This window comes from Dreissena polymorpha, chromosome 15 (genome assembly GCF_020536995.1).
Source record: "Dreissena polymorpha isolate Duluth1 chromosome 15, UMN_Dpol_1.0, whole genome shotgun sequence".
In the NCBI taxonomy this organism is placed as follows: domain Eukaryota; kingdom Metazoa; phylum Mollusca; class Bivalvia; order Myida; family Dreissenidae; genus Dreissena; species Dreissena polymorpha.
The window spans coordinates 40,160,238-40,184,759 of NC_068369.1; the positions used below are offsets into that span (position 1 = coordinate 40,160,238).

Sequence of the window (24,522 nt, forward strand, 5' to 3'; positions counted from 1 at the left end):
AAGGTGATTGTTCAGTCAAAATTGAAAAAAATCATCTCTCTAACACTGATTGCATTGAGCCTTAAACACATTGAAATTAACTCAAAATCCTCTATAGATTAATTGAATAGCATAGATAATCTTTTGTTTAGCCTTATTTTTAGCTTTAGCTGTTAGAATGTAGATATAAATTTTCATATTTGTATACCATTTATTCATCAGATTCATTTGACTTACATTATATTAACAACACAATATTTGCAACACTTAATTACAGTTTTAAAGCGCACATTGTGTCACATTGGGTGGCTGTTTAAGTTTGACTACATATGCTTGCTGTTTAAGTTGGATTGTGTTCTTACCTTGGTGTTAGAACGGGTTGTTTCACATATTGTTGTTTGGCCTTTTTGCACAAACATATTTGGGCAACAATTGACATGTTATCTAATAATGTATGAGGCAAGGAAGCAGTCTATGGGGTCATAAGAGTCATAGAATACGTTGTGTTCCCTCAAAGCCCACTTGTCTAAGTCCATCCATGGATGTCACTTTGGTAGTTGCTTATTGCCATACGTCAATGTTCATGTGTAGGTGTCATAAACACAACCTTCAACTAGCTTACATCCGTTAATTGGTTTTATTGCCCTATGTTGTGTTGTGTGTTTTGTTGGTATTTATCACTGTTTCAATCCCTATTATTTGTCCTTATTAAGTGAAAAGTTATAAATTGAAATGATGTTTTAATCTAATTTGGTGTGGCAAATAATTTACAAAAATAAACGGAAAGTTTGTTCAATCTTTTATTATTTGATTGGCAATGTTGATAGAAATGTTTACCATGAATATATCTCATCGACCAAGATATTTCTTTTTTTTTCTGAATGTATTTTCTAAATGAAGAACCTAAAAACGTTCATTGTTAGAAATGCTGTTTGATGCATGTTCATGGCTCCATTATGCAGAAGATTATATTTTGAACAATTTTATGTTGTTTTTATTTGCACATATCTGATACTGTTATTAATCTAAGTTTTTGAATTCTAACACATTTTTTTTTAAACATTTATGAGGTCTTGCATTAATTTTCCAGGTTTTATATCCTTCATCCGGCTTGTAAAAACGCAAACGATTTTTCACAGGATTAATGCAAATAGCTATAATTATTATTTAATGCAACAGGCCAAAAAAATTGATTTGTAAATTATTGCACAGTTACATAATTATTGCAATATTTATATTGAGCATAAACAAGGGTTATCAAATAAAATGGACAAATCAGATCACTACCTCATTGTGTATGTGTATGTACTTTTACATTATGTAAAATATTTGCCTCACCAATGTATAAATATTAACTATGCGCCTGTGAGGTAACTAATGGTATATGCATGAGTTCACAGTGATACTGTGTAGATTTAGGTATCAGGTATTAAATGTGCTGCACATTGCATTTGGGTAGAGTGGCTAAGGTAATGTTGTGGCTGTTAAAATAATGGGGACGTTGTGCCTGTTGAAGATATAGTGTTTTCTTCACTTTCAGCAGTATTTGTCTTATAAGTGATTTAAGAAGCTCAGCTTTGTTTATTGGTATCATGTATGTGTTCAAAGAATATCTTGTGTTGCTCCTCTGCATAATGATCATGTTAACTGCTAATAGAACATTCATTGTATGGATGTCAGCAATTAATCATTTTGGTACATGATTCATTCAGAATTTCCATTAGTGTATGTTGACTCTAGTTATTCTAATGCACATTAGTCATTTTTAGTGCTATATGCCTTATTTACTTTGAGGACAAGAACATGCTTTATTATCACATATCTCTAATTAACCCTTTCCCCCATAAGAAGCAAAGTGAAAATGGCTTGTGCAACCAGCATAAAACCAGAACAGCCTGCGAGTAACTCACAGTCTGTTCAGGTTTTATGCTGTTTGCTGCTCATCAGTATCTAAGGGTTGGAAATGAAGCCTTTTAAACTTGAATTGAGTAAGGAAAATCTTAAATTTTAATTCAACTTTCTAAGGGATTACAAATGCGTCAAAATATGTATCTAAGTGGTAAATGGTAAATATTTGAAGATGTTTGTACATATTTGTTGTAGATATGGCTAATAACCTTCTTAATGAATCCTTTTACAGTACATTTTGTTAACAATAAAGACATTTGATAGTTAACATCATTTATCAGAAAATAATTTGATAATGCCTTACTGTCCATAACATGTTAATGGTAATCTATGTTGTTTTTATTACACTGTTAACTACATTAAATTGTATAGTTTAACCCTTTGAATGCTGGGAAATTTGTCGTCTGCTAAAATGTCTTCTGCTGAATTTCTAAAATTAGCATTTTCTTCGATTTTTTTTCAAAGAATACTATCAGAATAGCAAACAGTTTGGATCCAGATGAGATCCAATGTTATTTGATGTTTCCAGGATGCTGTTGAGACAATAGATGAGTGGGTACCAAGTGAAGCCCCTCCCCCAATACCATCAACTCCACCCCCAGAAGAAGGTAGGTTGATTATCCCATAACTCCACCTTCATTAGTTGTTATGTTAATTACCTCATAACTCAATCCCCAATACCATCAACTCTGCCCCAATCAGATGGTATTATGACTGCCAAATAATGCAACCATCAAATACCCTTTACTTTATCCCTATCAGAAGATTAGAAGATTGGTTTTAAGCTTGTCTACAAACTTAGTCTCAAATCAAGTCCTGTTTAAAATATACATGGCTGACAGGCTCCTATTTTGTTTTCAAAGCATTTTGTTTATGACTACCATACAAAATACATGTAGTATATTTTCTATGCAGCACCACAGGACATGTTCTATGAAGTACCGCCCCCGGCAAAACCAGTGGACAATGACCTGCCTGAGAAATACATCTACACGGTATGTGCAGCTATTGTATGAGCCTTGTTCTGGGAAAACTGGGCTAAATGCATGGGCTTATCAGGGATGACACTTTCTGCATACACAAGATTTTTAGCTCTCCTGTGCACAATGTGCTCATGGTGAGCTTTTATGATTGCCTTTTGTCTGTCCTGCGGCGTGGCAATTTGCCTTGTTAGCACTCTAGAGGCCTTTTTTTATCTGAACTTCATGAAATTTATAAGTAAGAAGATTTGTGGCTCAGGTGAGGTTTTGTGACCGGTCTTTGTCCGTCTTCCGTCCGTCCGCCGTTGTCCACATTTGTTTGTAAACACTCTAGAGGCCACATTTATTGTCCAATCTTCATGAAACTTGGTCAAAAGCTTTGTCCCAATGAAATCTCGGTCGAGTTCGAAACTGGGTCATGCCGGGTCAAAAACTAGGAAAAAACTTGTAAACAGAAGTCACATTTCATGCCCAATCTAAATGTAACTTTGTTAAAATGTTTGTCTTAATGATATGTTGGTTGAGTTCAAAAGTGGTTTCGGTCAGTTGAAAAACATGGCCGCCAGTGGGCGGGGTAGTTTTCCTTATTTGGCTCTACAGAAACCTTGTAAACACTATAGAAGTTACAATTTTTGCCCAATCATCATGAAAGTTGGTCAAAACATTGGTTTTAATTGATATCTCGGACAAGTTCGAAAATGGTCCAGATCGGTGAAAAAACATGGCCGCCAGTGGGCCGTGCATTTTTCTCTATATGTTTATAGTGAAAACATGTGAACACTCTAGAAGTCACATTTTTGGCCCAATTTTCATGCAATTTGGTCAGAACATTTGTTTCCTTGATATGAGAGTTGAGTTCGAAAATGGTTCCAGTCAGTTTAATAACATGGCTGCCGGGGGGGCAGTTTTCTTATATTTATGTAGAAAAAAAAGCTTGTGAACACTCTAGATGTCACATTTTTTGCCCAATCATCATGAAACTTGGTGAAAAGATTGGTTTTATATATATCTCAGATGAGATCGCAAATGGTCCAGATCGGTCAAAAAACATGTCTGCCAGGGGGGGGGGGGGTCAGTTTTCCTTATGTGGCTAGAGAGAAACCTTGTGATCAAACACTATAGAAGTCACATTTTTTGCCTAATCATCGTGAAACTTAATCAATACATTGGTTTTATTGATTTCTCGGACAAGTTGGAAAATGGCTCAGATCGGTGAAACACGCTTTTTAGCACACCTGATTGCTTAGATGAGGTTTTAGGATTGGTCTTTGTCCGCCGTCCGCCCCTCCACATTTGGTTTGTAAACACTCTAGCATTCACATTTCTCAAGTATTCTTTATCAAAGTTGCTCAAAGATCTCAGTCAAGTTTGCTAATGAGCAAAATCACATAATTAATGCCATAATTATTGCCCTTAGATTGTCCAAATATCATTATATTAAACAAAATCCTTGTAAACACTCTAGAGGTCACTATTTTGTTTCAGATTTTATGAATCTTGGTCATAATATTTATGTTTGTAAGCAAAGTTTGATGTTTGGTAAGGGGGGTCAACTCAAAATATAGGTAACCAGGTCAAATCTTACAAAAACAAAAACACTCCATATGCCAGAGTTTTGGTTCAATAATCATGAAACTTGACAAGGATGTTTGTCTGGTCAATATCTAGGTCAAGTTTGACGTTTGGTAAAGATTGAATGAACCGACCCCTCTCAGGTGAGCGAACTAGGGCCATCTTGGCCCTCTTGTTTCCTTATATCATATGGCTATAGTAAAAACTTGGTTACTCTCTTAAAGTAACATTTTTAGTCCAATCTTCATGAAACTTTGTCAAAACGTTTGTTCTAATGATATCTCGGATGAGTTCGAAAATGGTTTTCAATGACTAATCTAGTTATGAAGTTTAAGACGGTGTTAATTCAAATGTCTGTTTTAAGATTTGTCATTTCATTATGCACGCGAATCGCGTAGTAAAAATCAGTCGACAGAATTTTTCTCCCCTCGGACTTCACCTCAATCACATCCCTGAATATGTGACGGCACTTAATGCACAATCACATCCCTGAATATGTGACGGCACTTAATGCACAATCACATCCCTTAATATGTGACGGCACTTAATGCACAATCACATCCCTGAATATGTGACGGCGCTTAATGCACAATCACATCCCTGAATATGTGACGGCACTTAATGCACAATCACATCTCTGAATATGTGACGGCACTTAATGCACAATCACATCTCTGAATATGTGAAGGCACTTAATGCACAATCACATCCCTGAATATGTGACGGCACTTAATGCACAATCACATCCCTGAATATGTGACGGCACTTAATGCACAATCACATTCCTGAATATGTGACGGCACTTAATGCACAATCACATCCCTGAAAATGTGACAGCACTTAATTCACATGCATTATGGCATGGCTACTTCACCTCAATCACATCCCTGAATATGTGACGGCACTTAATGCACATGCAGACGTCACTTAATGCACATGCAGATGGCACTTAATGCACATGCAGACGGCACTTAATGCACATGCAGACGGCACTTAATGCACATGCAGACGGCACTTAATGCACATGCAGACGGCACTTAATGCACATGCAGACGGCACTTAATGCACATGCAGATGGCACTTAATGCACATGCAGACGGCACTTAATGCACATGCAGACGGCACTTAATGCACATTCAGACGGCACTTAATGCACATGCATTATGGCATGGCTCATATGGCTATCAATAGACTTATCCCTGATTGCTGGGAAAAAACACTAACACATCAGTGGATTTTGTAAATGATCTCATTCCTGTATAATGTATTATAACATGTTTTATCAGTGTTCTCCATAACAATTTGATTAACCAGTTATTTTTTCAAAGTAGCCAGCGACTTAGAACTGAAACAGGCATTTTTTGCTGTTTTTAATAGATATTTGGTAGAAAAGTAGCTGGCACCAAGATTGTTAATAACTGGTGAAATCACTGGTTTTATGTAATAACATTTTCACCATTTAATTTCAGATCAAATCATTATTTTTGTTTATGTCCAAATTTCAGAAAAAAATTGATACAAAAACTGTTAGGTTGGAACAGATTGATGTTTTTGTTGATTTAATAGATGAATAAATCACAAACTTGTTTATTTCTGCAAATATTGACAAATTAGAATTCTTTTAGAATTTAAGTTTTTTGTGGTTAATGTTTAAGATTAAGATGCCAAATGATCTTAAGCTAAGTTACACCTTTATCAACTGCTTAAGGTGATGTCTACGCACACATACAAAGGTGAGGATGATGATGAACTCTCATTTGACGCACACGAAGTGATCTATGTGATCTACTATGATGATCCTGATGAACAGGTATTCTTTGAAAATAGTGTTGAAAGCATAAATAGTATTCCCTTGAATTATTTTTCCTATAATTTGTGTGCTTCTTATTAGATGCAAGTTATGACTGTACCATTTATTCACCCAAAACTTCAATACAGATGTCAGCGTCAGTGGTGTCCCTTGGAAACAAACAATATTAACCAAGAAGTTCCAAAATGCCAAAATCTTGGTGGCAAATGTTTTTTTGCAAAGAGATGACATTTTAAAGTGTGACTTTGTAAGTCTCTTGATGCTATAATATTGTGTTCTTAATTAATATTTATAAATTATGCAAAAACTTACTTTGTACAGAAGTAATTTACATGTTTGTTTTCTTCAACCAATAAAAAGCTAATATTACACACATGAAAGGGCTAACAAAGCATGCATTTTAATGACTCTCGTTTTGGAAAAATGTAATGTCCTCTCAGATTAGCCTGTGCAATCAACACAGGCTAATCAGAGAAAAACTTTCCATCTTATCAAAAAATTTCCAGATTGAGGCTAATATGAACAACTGACTGGTTTGCTTTCCTGACAACAGACTGGTTTGCTTTCCTGACAACTGACTGGTTTGCTTTCCTGACAACTGACTGGTTTGCTTTCCTGACAACTGACTGGTTTGCTTTCCTGTTCAACCGACTGGGTTGCTTTCCTGTTCAACTGACTGGTTTGCTTTCCTGACTACTGACTTGTTTTTTTTTTCTCTTTTGCCTATTCAGTTGCGACACATTTATTTTTACTTTCAAGTCAGATTATGTTCTATGTCTGATGTCCTCTGCTTGCTTGCCTTGATGGTTAGATCCTGACAGACACTTTATATAGCACAATTTTATCCTAAATATTTCTTTCAGGCGGGCGAACGTAAAATCATATTAGTATGTATCTACGTTTCATAACTTTACTTTGCCAGATGTTGGGGTGTTTGGCTTTTACAAGTACATAGGAATGTTGCATTTCAGTCATAAAGACAGGTGTATCTCTCTGTATGAAAAATTTGATATTTTGTCTTTTGTATGGGCAATTTGGATGCTGGTTATGGTTTATTTAGTTATTGAGATTTGTGAGTTCTTGTAGGTGAACGAGAAAAAAATATGTTTCTTGGTGGTATTGTTCTTATGTTTAAAGAAAATTAAATAACTTTTGCACTGACTTTGTAGATAATTGTTGCTTTATTTGACTTAATTTCCAACTTAGATTTTAAGTTCAGCATTTTTTTCTTGATTTATTTATTATTGAATACCCAATCAAAAGGTGTAAGAGGAGAAACTCATTTGTGACCTATATCACTATCCCAATTTAACCATAGCTGCACATGTATTAACAAACTCTGTTACCCCGGTAAAAAAAATTGCAGTCAGAATAAAATGTTTGTTTTATTGGAGTGTCTAATGACAAAAAACAGTTTGGTGTCATAGATATATAGCATTGATTTTCTTCCATATGTTATTGGTATAAATGCATGCGGTTTTTAATTACCATGAAACAGTTTTCTAGACATGACAGCTCTGAGAATGAAGGATACAATAATCGATTTTTGCAGAAAAGAATGCTTGAAAAGAAAGCTACTGACTGCGTGAGTTTAAACACAATGCGCACCACTCGCAAAATGAAATACAGCTGTATTGAGAATTCAGTTTACTAGGGCAGTTGTTCATACAAAAATGTTTTCCCATCGCCTTTGTGCTTTTTTATATATAATCGATTTATGTTTCTGTGTTCAAATTTTATGACCGAAATACTGGTTTTAAACAGCAAATACTCCAGCTAAATATATAAACAAACTTTATGAAATTAGATTGGAACTAGAAAATATTGTTACCTGCTATAATAAAAATATGGTTTTTATTTTAATGAGCCTCGGTCTGAAAAAAAAGGTTTATTGCAGATGTGTCACTTGTTGTCCTAAATAGGTTCAATGCAGATGTGTCAATTGTTGTCCTAAATAGGTTCAATGCAGATGTGTCACTTGTTGTCCTAGATAAGCCTGTGAAGTCTGCACTGGATTTTTTTCAAAAGGAGATTTACTTTAAATATAAAGCACAATAAAAGCGGAAAGTGTTGTCCCTGATTAGCTTGTGTAAACAGCGCAGTAATGCTAACAATAGTATCAGGGATTACAGTTTAAGCACATGCATTAAGCCCCATTTTCCCACAATGAGGCTCCTGTTATATCTGGAAGAAACATTGTGTAGAAACTTTGATAACTTTGGTAATCAGTACGAGACAGTGAATGGTTGTCATGGGGACCTCATATGATAGGGGGATAGAAAATAAAAATTACCATAAAGCAGTGACATGTATCATGTTTTTCAGTTTGTTTGTATTAAAAAGATCTCTATTTCATGTATGGTATTTTGTTCAGTTGCTGAAATCTCAATACTGTTGAAAAAAATGCTTTTGATTTAAAGTGTATCCAACTATTAATTAAGCAATTATATATCAATATAATAATTGTGTATCATTATATCATCAATGTTTTAACATAATATATTTTCTAAGAAATTTTATGAACAGCTTATTAGTATACTTCTTTATATTGAAAACTGTTTTGTTTTTTTTGGAGAACTTAAAATTATTTTTTTTACAAATATTTTACTCTTGAAATATACTTTATGATATTAATCAAAGCCTTCTTTGTGGTTATGTATTTTAATCAAACTGCACTGTATTTCTGGAAGAACTTGATTCCATCCAATCACATATTGATGTTATGTACAAGAATGTTGGATGCTAAACATTGCATGTGACAGTATCGCTGGACTTGTTCACCAGACATTTTTGTTCAAAACATTCTCCTGTGTTTCTCTATTCAAAAAGATCCTTAGGACAAGTTCCTGAGGGTAAAAAAAATAACTACCAGTTTTCGTGTATAGTCCTTTACCTAATATTAAAATAATGAAATATGTATTAGACATTAAGTAATTTAGTTGTTGCCCAAAATAAATCCTAGGACTAAATGTTAAAAAAATAATATTTTCCTTAGAAGCTGAAATGAATTGAAGCCAGATATCTTGCGTAAACAATGTCTTGTGTTCAGGCCTCAGCAATGTGGATGCATGAAGTATTTAATTTATCTTCCAGTGCATGAAGTTTGTATTTTTTCTCTTTTTTCTTCACTTGGTAAATCAGAGTTAACCTCTTGATTATATTTATTGTAATGTCGTGATTAAGTACAGATAGTGTTGGTGCTACTGCCGCGATTGATTGCAGCTATGTTGATGATGATGGTTCTACTTATGATGATTTTGATTGTGAGTGTGGTGTTGATGATAATGATGATGATGATGATGATGATGATGATGATGATGATGATGATGATGATGATGATGATGATGATGATGATGATGATGATGATGATGATGACAATTATCTATATTGATATATCTATATTGACTGATTACCATATAATCAAGTATTACTTTTGTATCATAATTCTCCTCTTACATTCTTTTTTTTTAAATTATAACAGATAAATTATATACTTACTAAATTTAGAAATTACATTAGAGAACTTGCCAGGTTGGGAGGCATATAGCACTCCCACTGTCCCTCCGTCTGTCAGTCCGTCCGTCATCTGTTTCTGAAAAAAAATTCCTTAACGATTGCAATTACATTGTATTAACCTGATTTTTGGTGTGTGAGTGAAACCTGTATTCATGTAGTTTTGACACACATACATATATACAATGGATTAGTTTATTGTAGAAAGAAATACAACACTGAAATGAATAATGTAGCTGTCATTGTACAGCAATGTGTGAACATTTAAATGCTTTAGAAAAAATAACACTTAAAGCTAGAGTTAATCAGAAGTAGATTGTCATATTTTTTGTTTTTACACATGTTGCATCAAATGCAATCTTTACTTATGTACATTTCATGCTTAACACAAATTGCTGTGGATAACACAGATTTTTCTCTAATTAAATTACAATACAGCTCCATACTCAATATGCCCTGTAACTATTATTCTTCATACCAAGTTACACCCCTGTAAAGTGGTTTTCAGGTTAAAAGACTTAACCCTTTACCACTAAGATACGTGTTTTTATGCATTTGTTGTCCCTTAGAAAGTTAAATTTTATTTAAGACCTTTCTTACTAAAATCAAGTTTTAAAGGCTTCTCTCCCAATCCTCAGATACTGATGAGCAGCAAACAGCATAAAACATGAACAGACTGCGAGTTACTAACAGGATGTTTTGGTTTTATGCTGTTTATATCTAGCTATTTTCACTTTGCTTCTGAGTGGAAAAGGGTTTAAAGACAAGCTGTTGTTCTTGCAGGATCCTGGTTGGCTGATGGGTGTACGCAAGCTGGATGGACAGAAGGGAGTGTTCCCTGAAAACTTCACTCGCAAAGTGTAGGGCCGGATTGTTCAGTTCATAGTCATTCACCTGCTTCATATAAGTATTGCTGTTTAACTACGACTGAGAGAGAAATGGTAATATTCATGGTGACCTGCGTACATAATGGATCCTATAGAACCCGTGCTGATTTCAACTGCATGATTGGCGACATGACTGTGTTTAGTACAAAACTGGGCTTATTCTAATACAGCCATAAGCTTTATATGAAAAGATCCACATACAAGGATGATTGCTTGAATCCAAAGATATGATTAGTTGGGTTCCAAATTCTTGTGCATTATGTTAGGGCTGTCTACAAGATTTTCAAAACTTGATAGGACTGCGTCCTTGTAATGCAAGGTTAGTGTAGCATTTGAAAAATGGATGTTACATGTTTTTAAGGGTGTGGAATGGGTATTTTTATGCCCCCAGATCCAATGATTGGAGGTATATTGTCTTTGGCCTGTCTGTCTGTCATTCTTTCTCTCTGTCATTCTGTCCCAAAACTTTAACCTTGGTCATGACTTTTGCAATGTTGAAGACATGATATTTGGCATGCATGTGTATCTCATGGAGCTGCACATTTTGAGTGGTGAAAGGTAAAGGTCAACCTTCAAGGTCAAATATATATATATATATATATATATATATATATATATATATATATATATATATATATATATATATATATATATATATGGCTTCAAAGTGGCGAAGTAGGGGGCATTGTGTTTCTGACAAACACATCTCTTGTTTTATCTTAATTAAATAAATTATAATTATGCTTAATTCAGATGAAATATGAACGTAAGAAAGCATGGCTGTTACAATTCACACAAGATCTATACCGTGGTTTCATTAATTTCTGTTGACATGAAATTTCATGGATTTTTTTAATGGGGCATTTTTGTTGGATCTTAAATGAGTGAATTTTTATCAGGCTAGTTCAACAAGGGGTACATTGGCCTAAAAAAAAAAATCTGTGTTTTTTTAGACTTCCCTATTAAGCTTCTAGTTAGAATGCACTTTTTCAAATGTTTCAAAAACGTAAAACCAGGATGCTAACACATTAACAGACAAGTTAAACCCCCCCCCCCCCCCTTAAGTGTAATGTTTTATATTAATGAATATATTTCATATTTAAGACTTTGCACATAAACTTTTGTCAAACATTTTTGTGAGCAGAGCCATCAATTTCTACCAAAACTAGTGTCCAATGAATAATATTGGTTTCACAGAATCGAAATATTTGTGTGAATACTGCCCAGTCGGTTGTTTTTTTAGTGCCTGCCTTGTCTTTTATCAAAGAGGCATTCCAGATTATTTAATAACAATACTCGTGATGTTTGTATGTCATATTGCCAAATATGCTGATTTTAATGTGTATGTTCAAATCATTTTACATGTGTATATTATATTGTCTTATAACCACATTCCAGCATATTTTACATGTATGTGTCTTCCATTTAATTTGTTAACATTTGAATTTACATGTTATTGAAATTTTATACAGCTTTCTCATATATATATTTTAAATAGTATGAATTATATTTGAATTGTTTTCTGGTTAGTAATAGAGAGACCATAAAAAGTTTATTTTTGCATAATTTATTGGAAAAAAGATATTTGTGAGCTAATGTATTCCAGAAAATACGGTAGATAATATTGTGTTTGAAAGTTTACACTTCTTCCAGTTTGTATGGCTTTTGTACCATTGAACATGATTTATTTATCTTTCAATAATCACTTCTGTTACAAATGAGCCATGCTCTGTCAAAAGGGGGTTTACTGCCTGTGCGAAAAGTGTCGTCCCAGATTAGCCTGTGCAACCTTCACGGGCTAATCAGGGACGACACTTTATGCCTAAAATGGATTTTTGCTAAGAAGATACTTTCTTTAAACAGAAAATGTCATAAAAGCAGAAAGTGTCGTACCTGATCTGATTAAATCTAGGACGACACTAAACGCACATCAGAAAGTGTCGTACCTGATCTGATTAAATCTAGGACGACACTAAACGCACATCAGAAAGTGTCGTACCTGATCTGATTAAATCTAGGACGACACTAAACGCACATCAAAAAGTGTCGTACCTGATCTTACTAAATCTGGGACGACACTTAACGCACATGCATTAAACCCCTTTATCTCAGAGCACGGCTCAACTATTTTATGAACATCATATTTGTAGTCTATGTATTTGAAAAGATAAAAAATGATTGGTACTTACTTGACAAATAATATACAATTTGTATTCATTTGCATATGCCATATTTGTATTTTATTTCGAACAGTATTTAAACAAATTGTGCTTAGAGTAAAATGTATATTTTGTAAACCAAACTATTTTGGTGTGTGGAAGTGTACTTGACTGCATGTGTCAAATATTTTGTTTGTTTTACATGTTTATCTTTAAGCGTTTTATGTTTTGATGTACATACCTGTATTCATAAATGCTTTCTTATGTAATTATTTTTAAAATCTTAAATTAATCACATTTTATTTTTTGAACTAATTTGAAGTTAATACAATTGTTTTTCCATTTCTATGCTCCATACCCTGTGTGCGTATTTATTTATGTAGCAGTTGTTTAAAAAATCTTTTTGCAATCTAGTTCCAACACACCCCATCACTGGTGCCATATTGGGGTTTGAGGTCTAGATATATAGCACGTCTATCTGTAGTATCGGCCCTCTAAATGAAAACATATGAATTTTGAAAGTGGAAAAACAAACAAAAAACATGTATGTGTTATATGTCAACCTATAGATAAATGTGTATTCTTGGACGTAACAACGAAAACTGCATTGAAATCGGGATTGTTTATACAAAACACTGTCTAGACTTGGTCCCTGTAGTAAAAACGTTGTTTACTGGGAAACAGGACAGCAATGATGTAATAATATCATCCACCTTTTATGTGGCAAATTTATTATTTTGTGTGTTGCTCCCATGGACTTTATTTCAGAATGTAGTATTTGATCAGTGTCATTCCATGTGTGTCACAAAGTTTATAAAGGGCATGCAATTTTGTTACAAACCCAGAACTGTTCATTTATTTGAAGTATCAGTGGTAATGAAACACACATGTTTACATTTGGGAAATGATATTTTAGCAACTTATTTTTAATAAGGCCTGAAACAATTGTTATGTTGTAAATAACTTTATGGTATTTTGAAGAATCTCATTGTTTGTTTAATTTAGATGTGCGTATGATGCTGTGAACTTTGTGGAAATGAGTATGGATTCATTTTCATGGATGCCTGAGTAAATAGTTCTACTTGTTTAACATACATCAAACTGTAAATGAAACATATATCCAAGTTGCATTAAAGATTATAGTGTCTTGGGTGTCCATCTGAAAGCTATGAATATGACATAAACATTACTGTGGTCTAAATTAAAAAAGGATTTTATGGGCATTACACATTGAGTAAAGTAAAATAAATTGTATTGGAATAAACATCTATAACTTTGTTAAAATGTAACAAACATTTAAATAGGTTTATTCATTCTATTATTTTCATATTGATCTGATTCGCCATTTCAAATCAATTTACGGCACTATCAATTAAGAGAAACCAAGAACCTGATTGTTCATGCAATTTAGCTTATGCTAGAAATGGAATCAAAAGGTGTTTTACCACTTTGCAGTCACAATCATAGTCAGGGATAAAGAAGGTTACGGTAACGTTACTTGTGCTTATTTATCTGCTGGGCAGCCATTCACAAAGTTTGTATGATAAATCATACGTTATATTTAAGTTAAAAGTTTAGATTTAATTTTCTTTGTGAACTCCAATACTTTCAGCTTGTCTGTACACAACAATAATATATTCATAATTTTAGCAATATTTACTTGTAAAAAAAGTAAGCAGTAAAAGATATAAATATGAAATAGCCAGAACTTTAAGTTATCTGATTAATATAAGGAATATTCTCCAGTTTTTCCCAATGAAAATTGTGCACAATACCCCTTATTAGCACAGTAATGTAGCCAGTATGTACATAAAACAGTTGTAGATTTGAAATGTTCATGTGTATTTTGAAATATCGCAATAATGCTTTATATTCGGTTTGTACAAATTTATATATAATATGTACTTGTATATTTTGCAAAAATTGCTTTCCTTTTTGGTTCTTCCATTTTGCATGTTTCACATCAAAGCTTATGTTCGCAAAGTTTACCTCGACCCTTTCGACTTTATTATTTTGTGAGTAGTGTATTTAGAAACAAGTAAGTTAGAATAGTTTATTTTTAACTCAAAACATGCAGCATTTTGGGCATGTATGCAATATTTTGATCTTTTGTGGTTTTGTTTACCTTTTGAACAAATTATACTGCAAATTAAACTTGTTTTAGTGATTTAAAAGTTTGTCTTCAAAATAAAAGGGTATCAATATGGCTAATATATGTTTTTATGTGTGCAGTATGTGTAATTTTGTACTTCTTGTTAAATATATTATCAAAAATATTATCTACATTATTGTATTTTAAAAGTATTGACCAAAATCTGCCCCAGTTAAGACCATGAATTTTCGCAATTGTCAAAAAAGCATAAAATGATAATAAAAAGACAACTTATTTCAAAATGATCTATAGCAATACCTACTTTTACAAGATGCCTGATGTTAACATCAATCTATTTAATAAATAATTTTGAAATAAAATCTATAAAATATAATAATTGTTTAAAAGTGCTATGCTCGCAGAGTCTTGTTTGTGAAAAAATGACGGCTTACAAATGTTCATTCATATGACCAACAAATTAGATCAATCTGGTTGCAATTTGTATGGAGTAACTAATAAATGTCATTTTCTTTAGAGTACAGCTGTAGCTCCTTCGTGTATCAAAATTTACGTTTAAGCCAAGTTTAACATAATACGTCTTTATATGTATTTGAAGAGCAAACTGTATATTTTATTGATATTTCTCATATGTGGTCAAAATGCACATTCAGATATTAATATATTGTTATTGATATATAATAAATAACATATAAACAATTTTGTTGTATCTTGTAACTGGATTGTGATCATTGTGTTTGATATAAGGGAACTGTCGCATGAAGTTATTATTTACCACTTATTTTGTATGACAACTGTTGAAATGAATCACTGTATCTTGTGGAGTCGTGAAAAAAATCTGCAAAGTTGTTCATATTTATAAAATTGTGTTTTAACTGTACAAGGACAGAATGACGGACCTAAAGGCATCACAAGTCACGGGTGTTTGGTGGTTTGAGTACATAAATATTAATAGTAATTTGACTTTTATAGTTTACAAAGAATGACAGAAAAATATAGGGAACTTGATTAACCCTTTGCATGCTGGGAAATTTGTAGTCTGCTAAAATGTCGTCTGCTGAACTTCTAAAATTAGCATTTTCTTCTATTTTTTTCAAAGAATACTATCAGAATAGCAAACAGTTTGGATCCTGATGAGACGCCACGCTCTGTGGCATCTCATCTGGATCCAAACTGTTTGCAAAGGCCTCCTTCGGTTCCAGCACTGAAAGAGTTAACACTATATTAAGCCTTACAACCTTCTATCATTTTGTGCACACCTTTACAGATGCTGAAATATAACATTTTTCTATACACCAATCTAATCAATTTAACGTTGTTGTTGTAAGGGAAGCAAAACATTAACCATTCTATATTTGTAATTCATATGTTCTCTTGCAAAAAGGGGTTTTCCAGTTAAAGTGAAGTGGATTTTATAATAGCACAAATGATTCTCAATATTTCTCATGTACACTTTTCTGGAGCAGAAGCTCTGTACCCACCTTTTCAGATCAACATGTTTTTATCATCTGGGCAAACACATAGAATGCAGCATGTAAATTTTGAGTCTATGTAACACTCGATGTGTAATTTGATGATATCGATATACATGATATTAACAAGTAGGAAACCATTCATTTAGACAAAGAGTCTGATTCAATCTCTGACTATTGTAATGCCTCATCATCCAACTGTAAACATATTTAAGGAAGGAGAGGCTCTATTTAAGTTGATACATATTTATATAGAAATAAATGCAAACAATAAAGGAATTGAAACAAGACTCTTTGACTATTGCCAAGCAATATATGTCCCCTACCGGCTCCACCATTGTCAGATTAAAATATTTTTATTTTTTTATTTGTTGCCATAGCAACCAGAATTTTTGACGTAGGAACAAAATGAAACTGGTAGGGGACAAGCTTTGTCACAGACATGACAAATACCCCCACATTCTGCATTGACAGAATATTTTGCATGTTGTCTTCATAAAAAACAGCGGACACCATGCTCAATGTTAAAAACGCACTAAGTGACCCCGTGACCTAGTTTTTGACCCGGCATGGCCCATGTTAGAACTTGGCCTAGACATCATCTAGATACAACATCTGACCACGTTTGGTGAAGATCAGATGAAAACAACTTGAAATAGAGAGCGGACACTTCATACGGACCGACAGACAGACGGACAAGCTCACCTTTATACCATCCTAAACTTCGTTTGTGGGGGTATAATTATGTGGAACCTCATAACGTGCTGTGAGCAACTGTTGTATTACAATGGCACACATACACAAAAAACAACAACAACAACGCACACTTACACAACATAACGTTTATTTAAGAATGGTATGTATACAATGTGTCTGAATGTAATGGCATGACAGGTAATGCACAGACTTAGATGGTCCTTCTTTCAGTGAAGCAGCAATAGTTAGTTCGCCAAAGCATAGCAACTGTCAGTTTTATAATTTGTTATTAAAGTAAAAAACTATAATACAAAAATGGTTTCTGCAAGACAGTATACATGTACATCCCAAAGCAAAAACCCGTCGGCTTTAAATTTATTGTAGATCCAAAAAGGAGTTACATGTACTTCAACAATTATTGTATTGAACATATCTAACAACAACACAAAAATACAATGGATTATTTATTCACCGTTCACTGAAATGAAGTTTTCACAGTGATGATGAAGTAGCTAACAGGCGCAATTAAAGACTGCAAATGAGTGGTTTGTTAAATCGCTTCAAGTTTTCACAGTGATGATGAAGTAGCTAACAGGCGCAATTAAAGACTGCAAATGAGTGGTTTGTTAAATCGCAGTGATGATGAAGTAGCTAACAGGCGCAATTAAAGACTGCAAATGAGTGGTTTGTTAAATTGCAGTGATGATGAAGTAGCTAACAGGCGCAATTAAAGACTGCAAATGAGTCTGGTTTGTTAAATCGCTTCTAACAATGAATCCTCCAAATCCACAATTCAGAAAAGTATTTTGAGATTCACCTCAGACGTCCTCTGGCAATTAACTTAGCCACTAATGTCACATACCAGTAAATTAATGTGAGAATTTTATGCCCAATACCGGCATCATTACAACAGGATTTTTTTTTAAATAAATTTTACTTTGATTTAAAAAACTGCACTATTCAAGATGTTGCTTTAAAACTAATAAATGAACAGCCGGCATATGCTTATACATGTATATTAATAAACATGAATACATGTAGGTTTCCTCTAAGTAAATTATAGGCAAATAATAAATGTTCATGTCCCAGAAAATAGATAAAAATCTCTGAACTTTTCACACTAAGCCCAAGAAATGATTAAATAATAAGGCATTTACAACAAAGAATTTTGGATTCTAAAACTAACTTTATTTCTTACCAGGTGGTAAATATTCTTCAATGCACCTGCATGTAAATAGATCTTTCATTCAGACAATACAGTAGTTACCAGTTGTAAAGAAAAGACAAAACAGATATTGGAAAAAGCCTATTCTACGAATAAATGAACACATGCATTAATACAAATACAAAATGCTTATAATTTTGTATGTATTTGTTATCTCACTAAAATCCCAAGCGGTAAATACATTATTGTTAACCAAAAATTTCAGCACAATGTTTCTAAAACAAATATTCCATAATCAAGGAAACATATTCTTGAAATCTACTTTACATTCCTGAACAATGCATTCACAACATGAACAGTTCCCTTGGTTTATAAGCCCCACTGTAGATGCTGTCCCTTGACATGTAACATTAGACAGAGTTGTGTCCCTTTCACACAAGGCAACCGTTGCTATGTGAGTACCTAGGTGGCTGGTACTGCAGAGGAGGGCGGGAGTTGTGTGTCCATGGGCTCTGAGGCATTGGAGTCCCCGTCCCCTTCAAAGAGAGGTCAGCATTTATTGAACATGTACATTCTGTAATTGAGAGGTGCTCAATATACAAGACCCAATCTGGGACAACTAGGTTTAATGCATGTGCTTAAAGTATTATCCCAGAGTGGCCTGTGCAGTTCACATAGGCTAATCAGTGATAACACTCTTTAATTTTTACTGTTTTTTTTGTTTGAATGGAGTCTTTTCTTTAAAAAAAATCAGTTTAGGTAGGAAAAGTTGTCCTTGATTATTTTGTGTTGTCAGCGTACGATGCTTTACGCACATGCAGTAAGCCCCATTTCCCCCGAGCTTGGCTAATATGTAAAATAACTGCTAGGCACAGTCTTATCATGCAAACAGTAGTGCCTATAAATAAAAAATACATTTGAAACGCTGCATTTGTTATCTATAGTAATAATTATTGTAAAACATTGGTATCCATACTTTCCAACTCAATTGTTAAGTGTTTAAACATGAATATTGCGAATTACCTCATCAATGCAGATTTAGAAAATAGATCCATTTACAAGCGTTACACCAAAGAATTGCTTTAAATTGTAGAACAGCTATTCTTCAGTCAGTGTCTCTTATTTTTCATATATCTAAGAAGAAGTTGTTTATTTTAGGTCCATAATATTCCAAACTTACAAACACATGTGGTCTTACCTTGTGACATGTCAACCTTGGGGAGGTGTGAAGAGTGTGGGGCCGGTGACCCCTGCTGAGCCGAGGGGCCCATGGGAGTCATTGGTGACCCAGAAGTGGGGTAGGGCTGGCCTAGAGACGTGGTGGTTATGACCGGAGCAAGAGTCACGCCTGTACCTGGCAAAATAAAAGTATGTAAATATACGTAAATTTAATGTGTACAAGTTGACCATTAAAAACACTATAGGGTCAATGTGTACAAGTTGACCATTAAAAACACTATAGGGTCAATGGGTGAAATTAAAATGATATTTGTACTTATTTCACCCAGGAAACAAACTCAAGATTGTTTCAATTAGCCTAAAGTTTTCAATGCAATTGCCCTAAAATAAAGATTTTAACTAACATACCATCTCCGGCGCCAAGCTGTGGTGCATGTTTCGGCTCGGTGGAGAGCTGCTGCATGGCTATCTGCCTGGCCCGGTACTCGGCAGCCCGGACCTGCTCCATGTGGAACTGCTGGCGCTCTTGCAGCAGCTGCTGTCTCTGTAGCTCCAGCTGGAAAGAAACAAGCAAATTTGTTGCATTGATATCCCCCACCGATATGCTTCTGGACACAAATGTGTTATATTTGACACTCAAAAAAGCATTTTTTTGAAGATACAATGGGCCATAACTCTGTTATTAACAGATGGTGTACAATGCCATTTGATGTGCATCATCCTCTTATCCATATATATACTCATACCAGGTTTCAATGAAATCGGCCAAAGCACTTCCAAGATATGGCTGCGGACGGACGAAAAGACGGACGGACGAAAAGACGGACGGACGGAAAGACTGATGGACGGACGGACAACGCCAAAACAATATCCCTCCGCCTATGGCAGGGTATAACAAAACAGCAACATGGTGAGACAAAGTGTTTGATTGTTTTCTTTTTAAAATGCATGAGAAAATAAAAAAAAATATATGAAACATTATTATGACTTTTATCCCTTCACTGTCCAAGCTTTCATGACTTCTTCCCACTCTTGAGTATGATTTATCTAAATGCTCTTTCATTACAACTTATGAAAAAAACGATTTCCCCTAATAAACATGGGTTATTTACCCAAATTTTCATAAAACATTTTCCCGTACATTTTCGATCTATTTTTCCAGACCATACTGTAACTTACACGGGATCTTACACTATCATATGAGTGCACACCTAACACTTTACCCTCTTACTTTCACACAACACTTTCCACCCAAGTCTACATGACTTATGCTCCACATTTTCATATTGCTTCTCCTATCACACTTTTTGAAAAGACAATAATCCATAAGCATGAAAAAGAAAACTGTTGTGCGCAAAACACGGCATTCTACGCTACTCACTGCCTCTCTCTCCCTGTCCATGATGGCCTCAAGCTCATCAAAGTGGCGTAGTTTGATCTCCAGTTTCTTCATCTGAGTCTCCACTAGCAGGGCCACCAGGCTCTTGATCTTACGCTCCTCCACCGCAGCCAGATGCTGTGCAAACAGACAGAGTGGACGCTTGGTACAAAGTATGGTCCATCAAAACATGTCATGTTAATAATATTGAAAATTATCAGATGACCCTCACTTTGGGAAAACTCAAGTGTACCTTGAGCAAAATGAATGTGTGTAAGCAGTCTGTACATGTTATCAGGGACGACACTTTCCACATAAACTGGATTTTCACTCAGAAGAGACTTCCTTTAAACGAAAAATAAAAGTGGAAAGTGTTGTCACTGATTAGTCTGTGCAGAGTACACAGGCTAACCTGGGACGAAGCTTCAGGCACATGCATTAAGCCCACTTTTTTGTGAACGCAACTCATATAAAAAGTTTCAGTTCTTTTTACCAAACACAAATTACATCTATAAGAATGTAGTAGCATCCTTGATTTTATGTATGCTTAGTAATCAAGAGGTACCAGATTTGATTCCCACTCTGGTAGCATTCTCCAGATCCTTGCTTAAGGCACTAAGTACTGGTTCTTCCATAAAGTTGACTATAAGCCTAAGGCATTTGGTGCAACTGTGGTTAAATAAATATTTATGTTTAACCACCTTTAAATCTGACTTTTTAAATGTACTATAAGACTAATTGCATTACATCACATGTTCCTATGTATCACTATCTCTGGGTCCCATGTTATCGCTATCACCGGTTCCCTTCCCTTACCTTAGCTTTCACAGCTGCTGCAGAGAGGGCAGCTGCTGCTGCAGTTGCGATGTTTCCCTTGTCTTTGTCATCAATACGGCGTACCACCTCCTTGCCCTCCCCTTCCTTGCTGACTTCACCTTCAGCCTTGTCTCCTGCTTTACCATCCTCTCCCTTGTCTCCCTTTTAATGAACAGTTAAATAAGATACATACCATAATTACTCTAAGTTTTCGGACACTTAAAAAAAATTAATTTACTTCATGTCCAAAAATTTAGATGCAAAAAAATGATTAAAAATTAAAAGGTGTCCGAAAAATTAGAGACAAATATACAGGTTTTCAAGAATTTAGAGACACACTGCAAACTACTGCATTGACGATTGGATACTGGTATGCAATCTGTACAGCGTCAATTGTTTAAATAAATAAATGCAAGCGCTTGTAAAATACCATGCCATATGTGTGTATAAATAGCTTATATAGATGTTTATATCTTATGTTAAGCTGTTGGGTAACTGTTTACCCAATAACACACATGTAATGGTCTATGGCATTACTCTGCCAGGTTTTATGACCTTAATCCAGTTGTAAAAATGCACAATCAAAGTGTCACTAGATAAGCACAAGAGGGCAAAATTTGGTAAAATAGCATTGTGATATAAACTGTCTGAAAATTAAGAGTCATTAATTGTGGACAAAAACCAGTATGTCTGAAAATTTAGAATAAACAAGACTATTGCCAAGCAATATATGTCCCCTACCGGCTCCACCATTGTCAGAAAATCCACCATTGTCAGAATAAAAAAAAAAATCACATTTGTTGCCATAGCAACCAGAATTTTTGACGTAGGAACAAAATGAAATCACATGCATAATGTCCATATTGTCATCTATCCATGTTTCAAGTTTCATGAAAAATATGAAAAACTTAAAAAGTTATCGCAGGATCCAGAAAACCACCATTTTCAGCAGTATTTCTAGTCTATTTGTTGCCATAGCAACCAAAAATGTTGACGTAGGAACAAAATGAAATAATGTGCATAATGTCCATATTGCCATCTATCCATGTTTCAAGTTTCATGCAAAAATATTAAGAACTTTAAAAGTTATCGCAGGATCCAGAAAAGTGTGACAGACTCACAGACTGACGGACACACAGAGCGCAAACCATAAGTCCCCTCCGGTAAAACCAGTAGGGGACAAAAATATATAATATTTTGGCTAAAAATGAGGATGTCCGAAAATTTAGAGCGTCACAAAACTTAGAGCATTACGGTATGCATGTTACTGATTGTGCTGGCAATTATAATTTAAGTTTTATATGACATTAATAAAATAACTTTTTATTCAATTGATCAGCCTAAGAAAGGACTCATATAGTATAGCATAATAATTCTTATAGTTGAATGCTAATGTTTATACACAATAAAACATATTTGCAGCTTTGATTTCTAAAACAATAACTATTAAAGTACCGGTATGATCTCGCCATAATATAACATAAAACTGATCTACCCCAAACCAACCCCGAAAATACATTGGCTCTTTTTCTTCATAATATTTCACTAAAATAGTCTCATGAAAAATGGAAGAGTGCAAACCTAGAAGTTTATCATCTTGACATTCATGACAAATGTATTTATTATAACAGAGCAGTATGAATGCCTGAGAGAAGTGCCCCACCTGTTTAGCTTCCTCTGTCTTGTCAGTCTCCTTGGCACTGTCATCTTTCTTCTCTCCATCCTCTGTCTCCATCGGTTCTTTCTGGTGAAAGAAAAAATAGATTTCATAGCTTTTGTTTTTGATTATGTGAGCATAGTTCTGAGAAAACTAGGCCTAAGACATGAGGGTAAAGTGTCGTCACAGATTATGCTGTGCAGTCCACACAGGATCATCAGGGATGCCAGTTAACTTGTTGACATGAAACTTCCTTTAAACAAAACATCAAAAAAAAACGGAAAGTGTTGCAGACTTCACAGGCTTATCTGGGAAATACTTTCAACATATAAAACCATGTTTTCCCAATGTCTCGTATTTCTTTTAGCCATTTTACAGGTATTACAATATTCATTTTTGTGCTCATTCATAACAAGATGGCTAGTTAACCTACACACTTTTACTGAGCTAGCTTAACCAATGTAAGGCATTTATCAGTACTCAAGGTGACAAACTCATGCCAGTAAATGACTTACTGAAGAACTTGAATCAGAGGGAGAAGATGTTGGAGGAAAAATCAATTCATTCTTATTTCCATACATGTTATGTAGCTGACCTGTGGAAAACAGGCATGAGCTCTGGAATGACAGTCAAGTGCCCTAACAAAACTCTAGCTGGGCCTGGCTTTACAGTGCACATCATGAGTGACAGCATAGGCATGTGTTTTTATTCAGAATGATAATTAATGGAGTTTCATGCAGTTACTGAAACATTTCATCTTTAAATGAAGTAGCAAATACACATAGAGTAAACCTTCAGCTGCATCAAAAACAGAGGAACCTTATAATACAATGCAGTCCTCTATTTATGTCAAGGAACCAATCCAATACAACAAGGCACAAAACAAATGCACTAGACAAGACACACATGTACAAAATAAACACATATACGCGAAAAATCGCCTTGGAACATTTAATGAAAAGCATTTGGGTGTATAACTGGTTTTATGATCTGACACATCAAACTTTTTTACTTGGTGTTGTTTCTAGAATAGTGTACCTTGACTTCAGAAGTATCCCCCTCAGACTTCACCTCTCCGTCAGGCTTATCTTTGTCTTCTTCTTTCTTCTCCCCTGAAAGTTATATACAAGGTATGAACATTATATACAATCTGCATGAATTAGCACATTTAAATGGACTGAATTGCATGCTACAGTTATTGATACAATTTAGGCAATTACACTAGATGAAGCATCTTAAAA

At 34.4% G+C, this 24,522-nt stretch overlaps 2 protein-coding genes across 5 annotated transcripts in view; one reads left to right on the top strand and one right to left on the bottom strand.

Moving 5' to 3' along the window:
• LOC127859705 (amphiphysin-like) overlaps positions 1–15,617 on the top strand; it is a 73,113-nt gene extending 57,496 nt beyond the window's left edge. The window contains exons 15-18 of the mRNA XM_052397213.1: positions 2,417–2,495; positions 2,803–2,882; positions 6,148–6,249; positions 10,546–15,617. Coding sequence (XP_052253173.1) covers positions 2,417–2,495; positions 2,803–2,882; positions 6,148–6,249; positions 10,546–10,626 — 342 coding nt within the window. The 3' untranslated portion in view covers positions 10,627–15,617. The remainder of the gene's footprint in view (positions 1–2,416; positions 2,496–2,802; positions 2,883–6,147; positions 6,250–10,545) is intronic.
• A 2,564-nt stretch (positions 15,618–18,181) lies between these two features.
• The window catches only part of LOC127860084 (SWI/SNF complex subunit SMARCC2-like), a 48,598-nt gene continuing 42,257 nt past the window's right edge, over positions 18,182–24,522 (bottom strand). For all 4 annotated transcript variants that reach the window (XM_052397881.1, XM_052397883.1, XM_052397882.1 and 1 more), the window contains exons 19-25: positions 24,320–24,393; positions 23,288–23,368; positions 21,625–21,786; positions 20,812–20,946; positions 19,839–19,986; positions 19,450–19,605; positions 18,182–18,787 (exon numbers count right to left, since the gene is read on the bottom strand). In XM_052397881.1, coding sequence (XP_052253841.1) covers positions 18,714–18,787; positions 19,450–19,605; positions 19,839–19,986; positions 20,812–20,946; positions 21,625–21,786; positions 23,288–23,368; positions 24,320–24,393 — 830 coding nt within the window. In that variant the 3' untranslated portion in view covers positions 18,182–18,713. The remainder of the gene's footprint in view (positions 18,788–19,449; positions 19,606–19,838; positions 19,987–20,811; positions 20,947–21,624; positions 21,787–23,287; positions 23,369–24,319; positions 24,394–24,522) is intronic.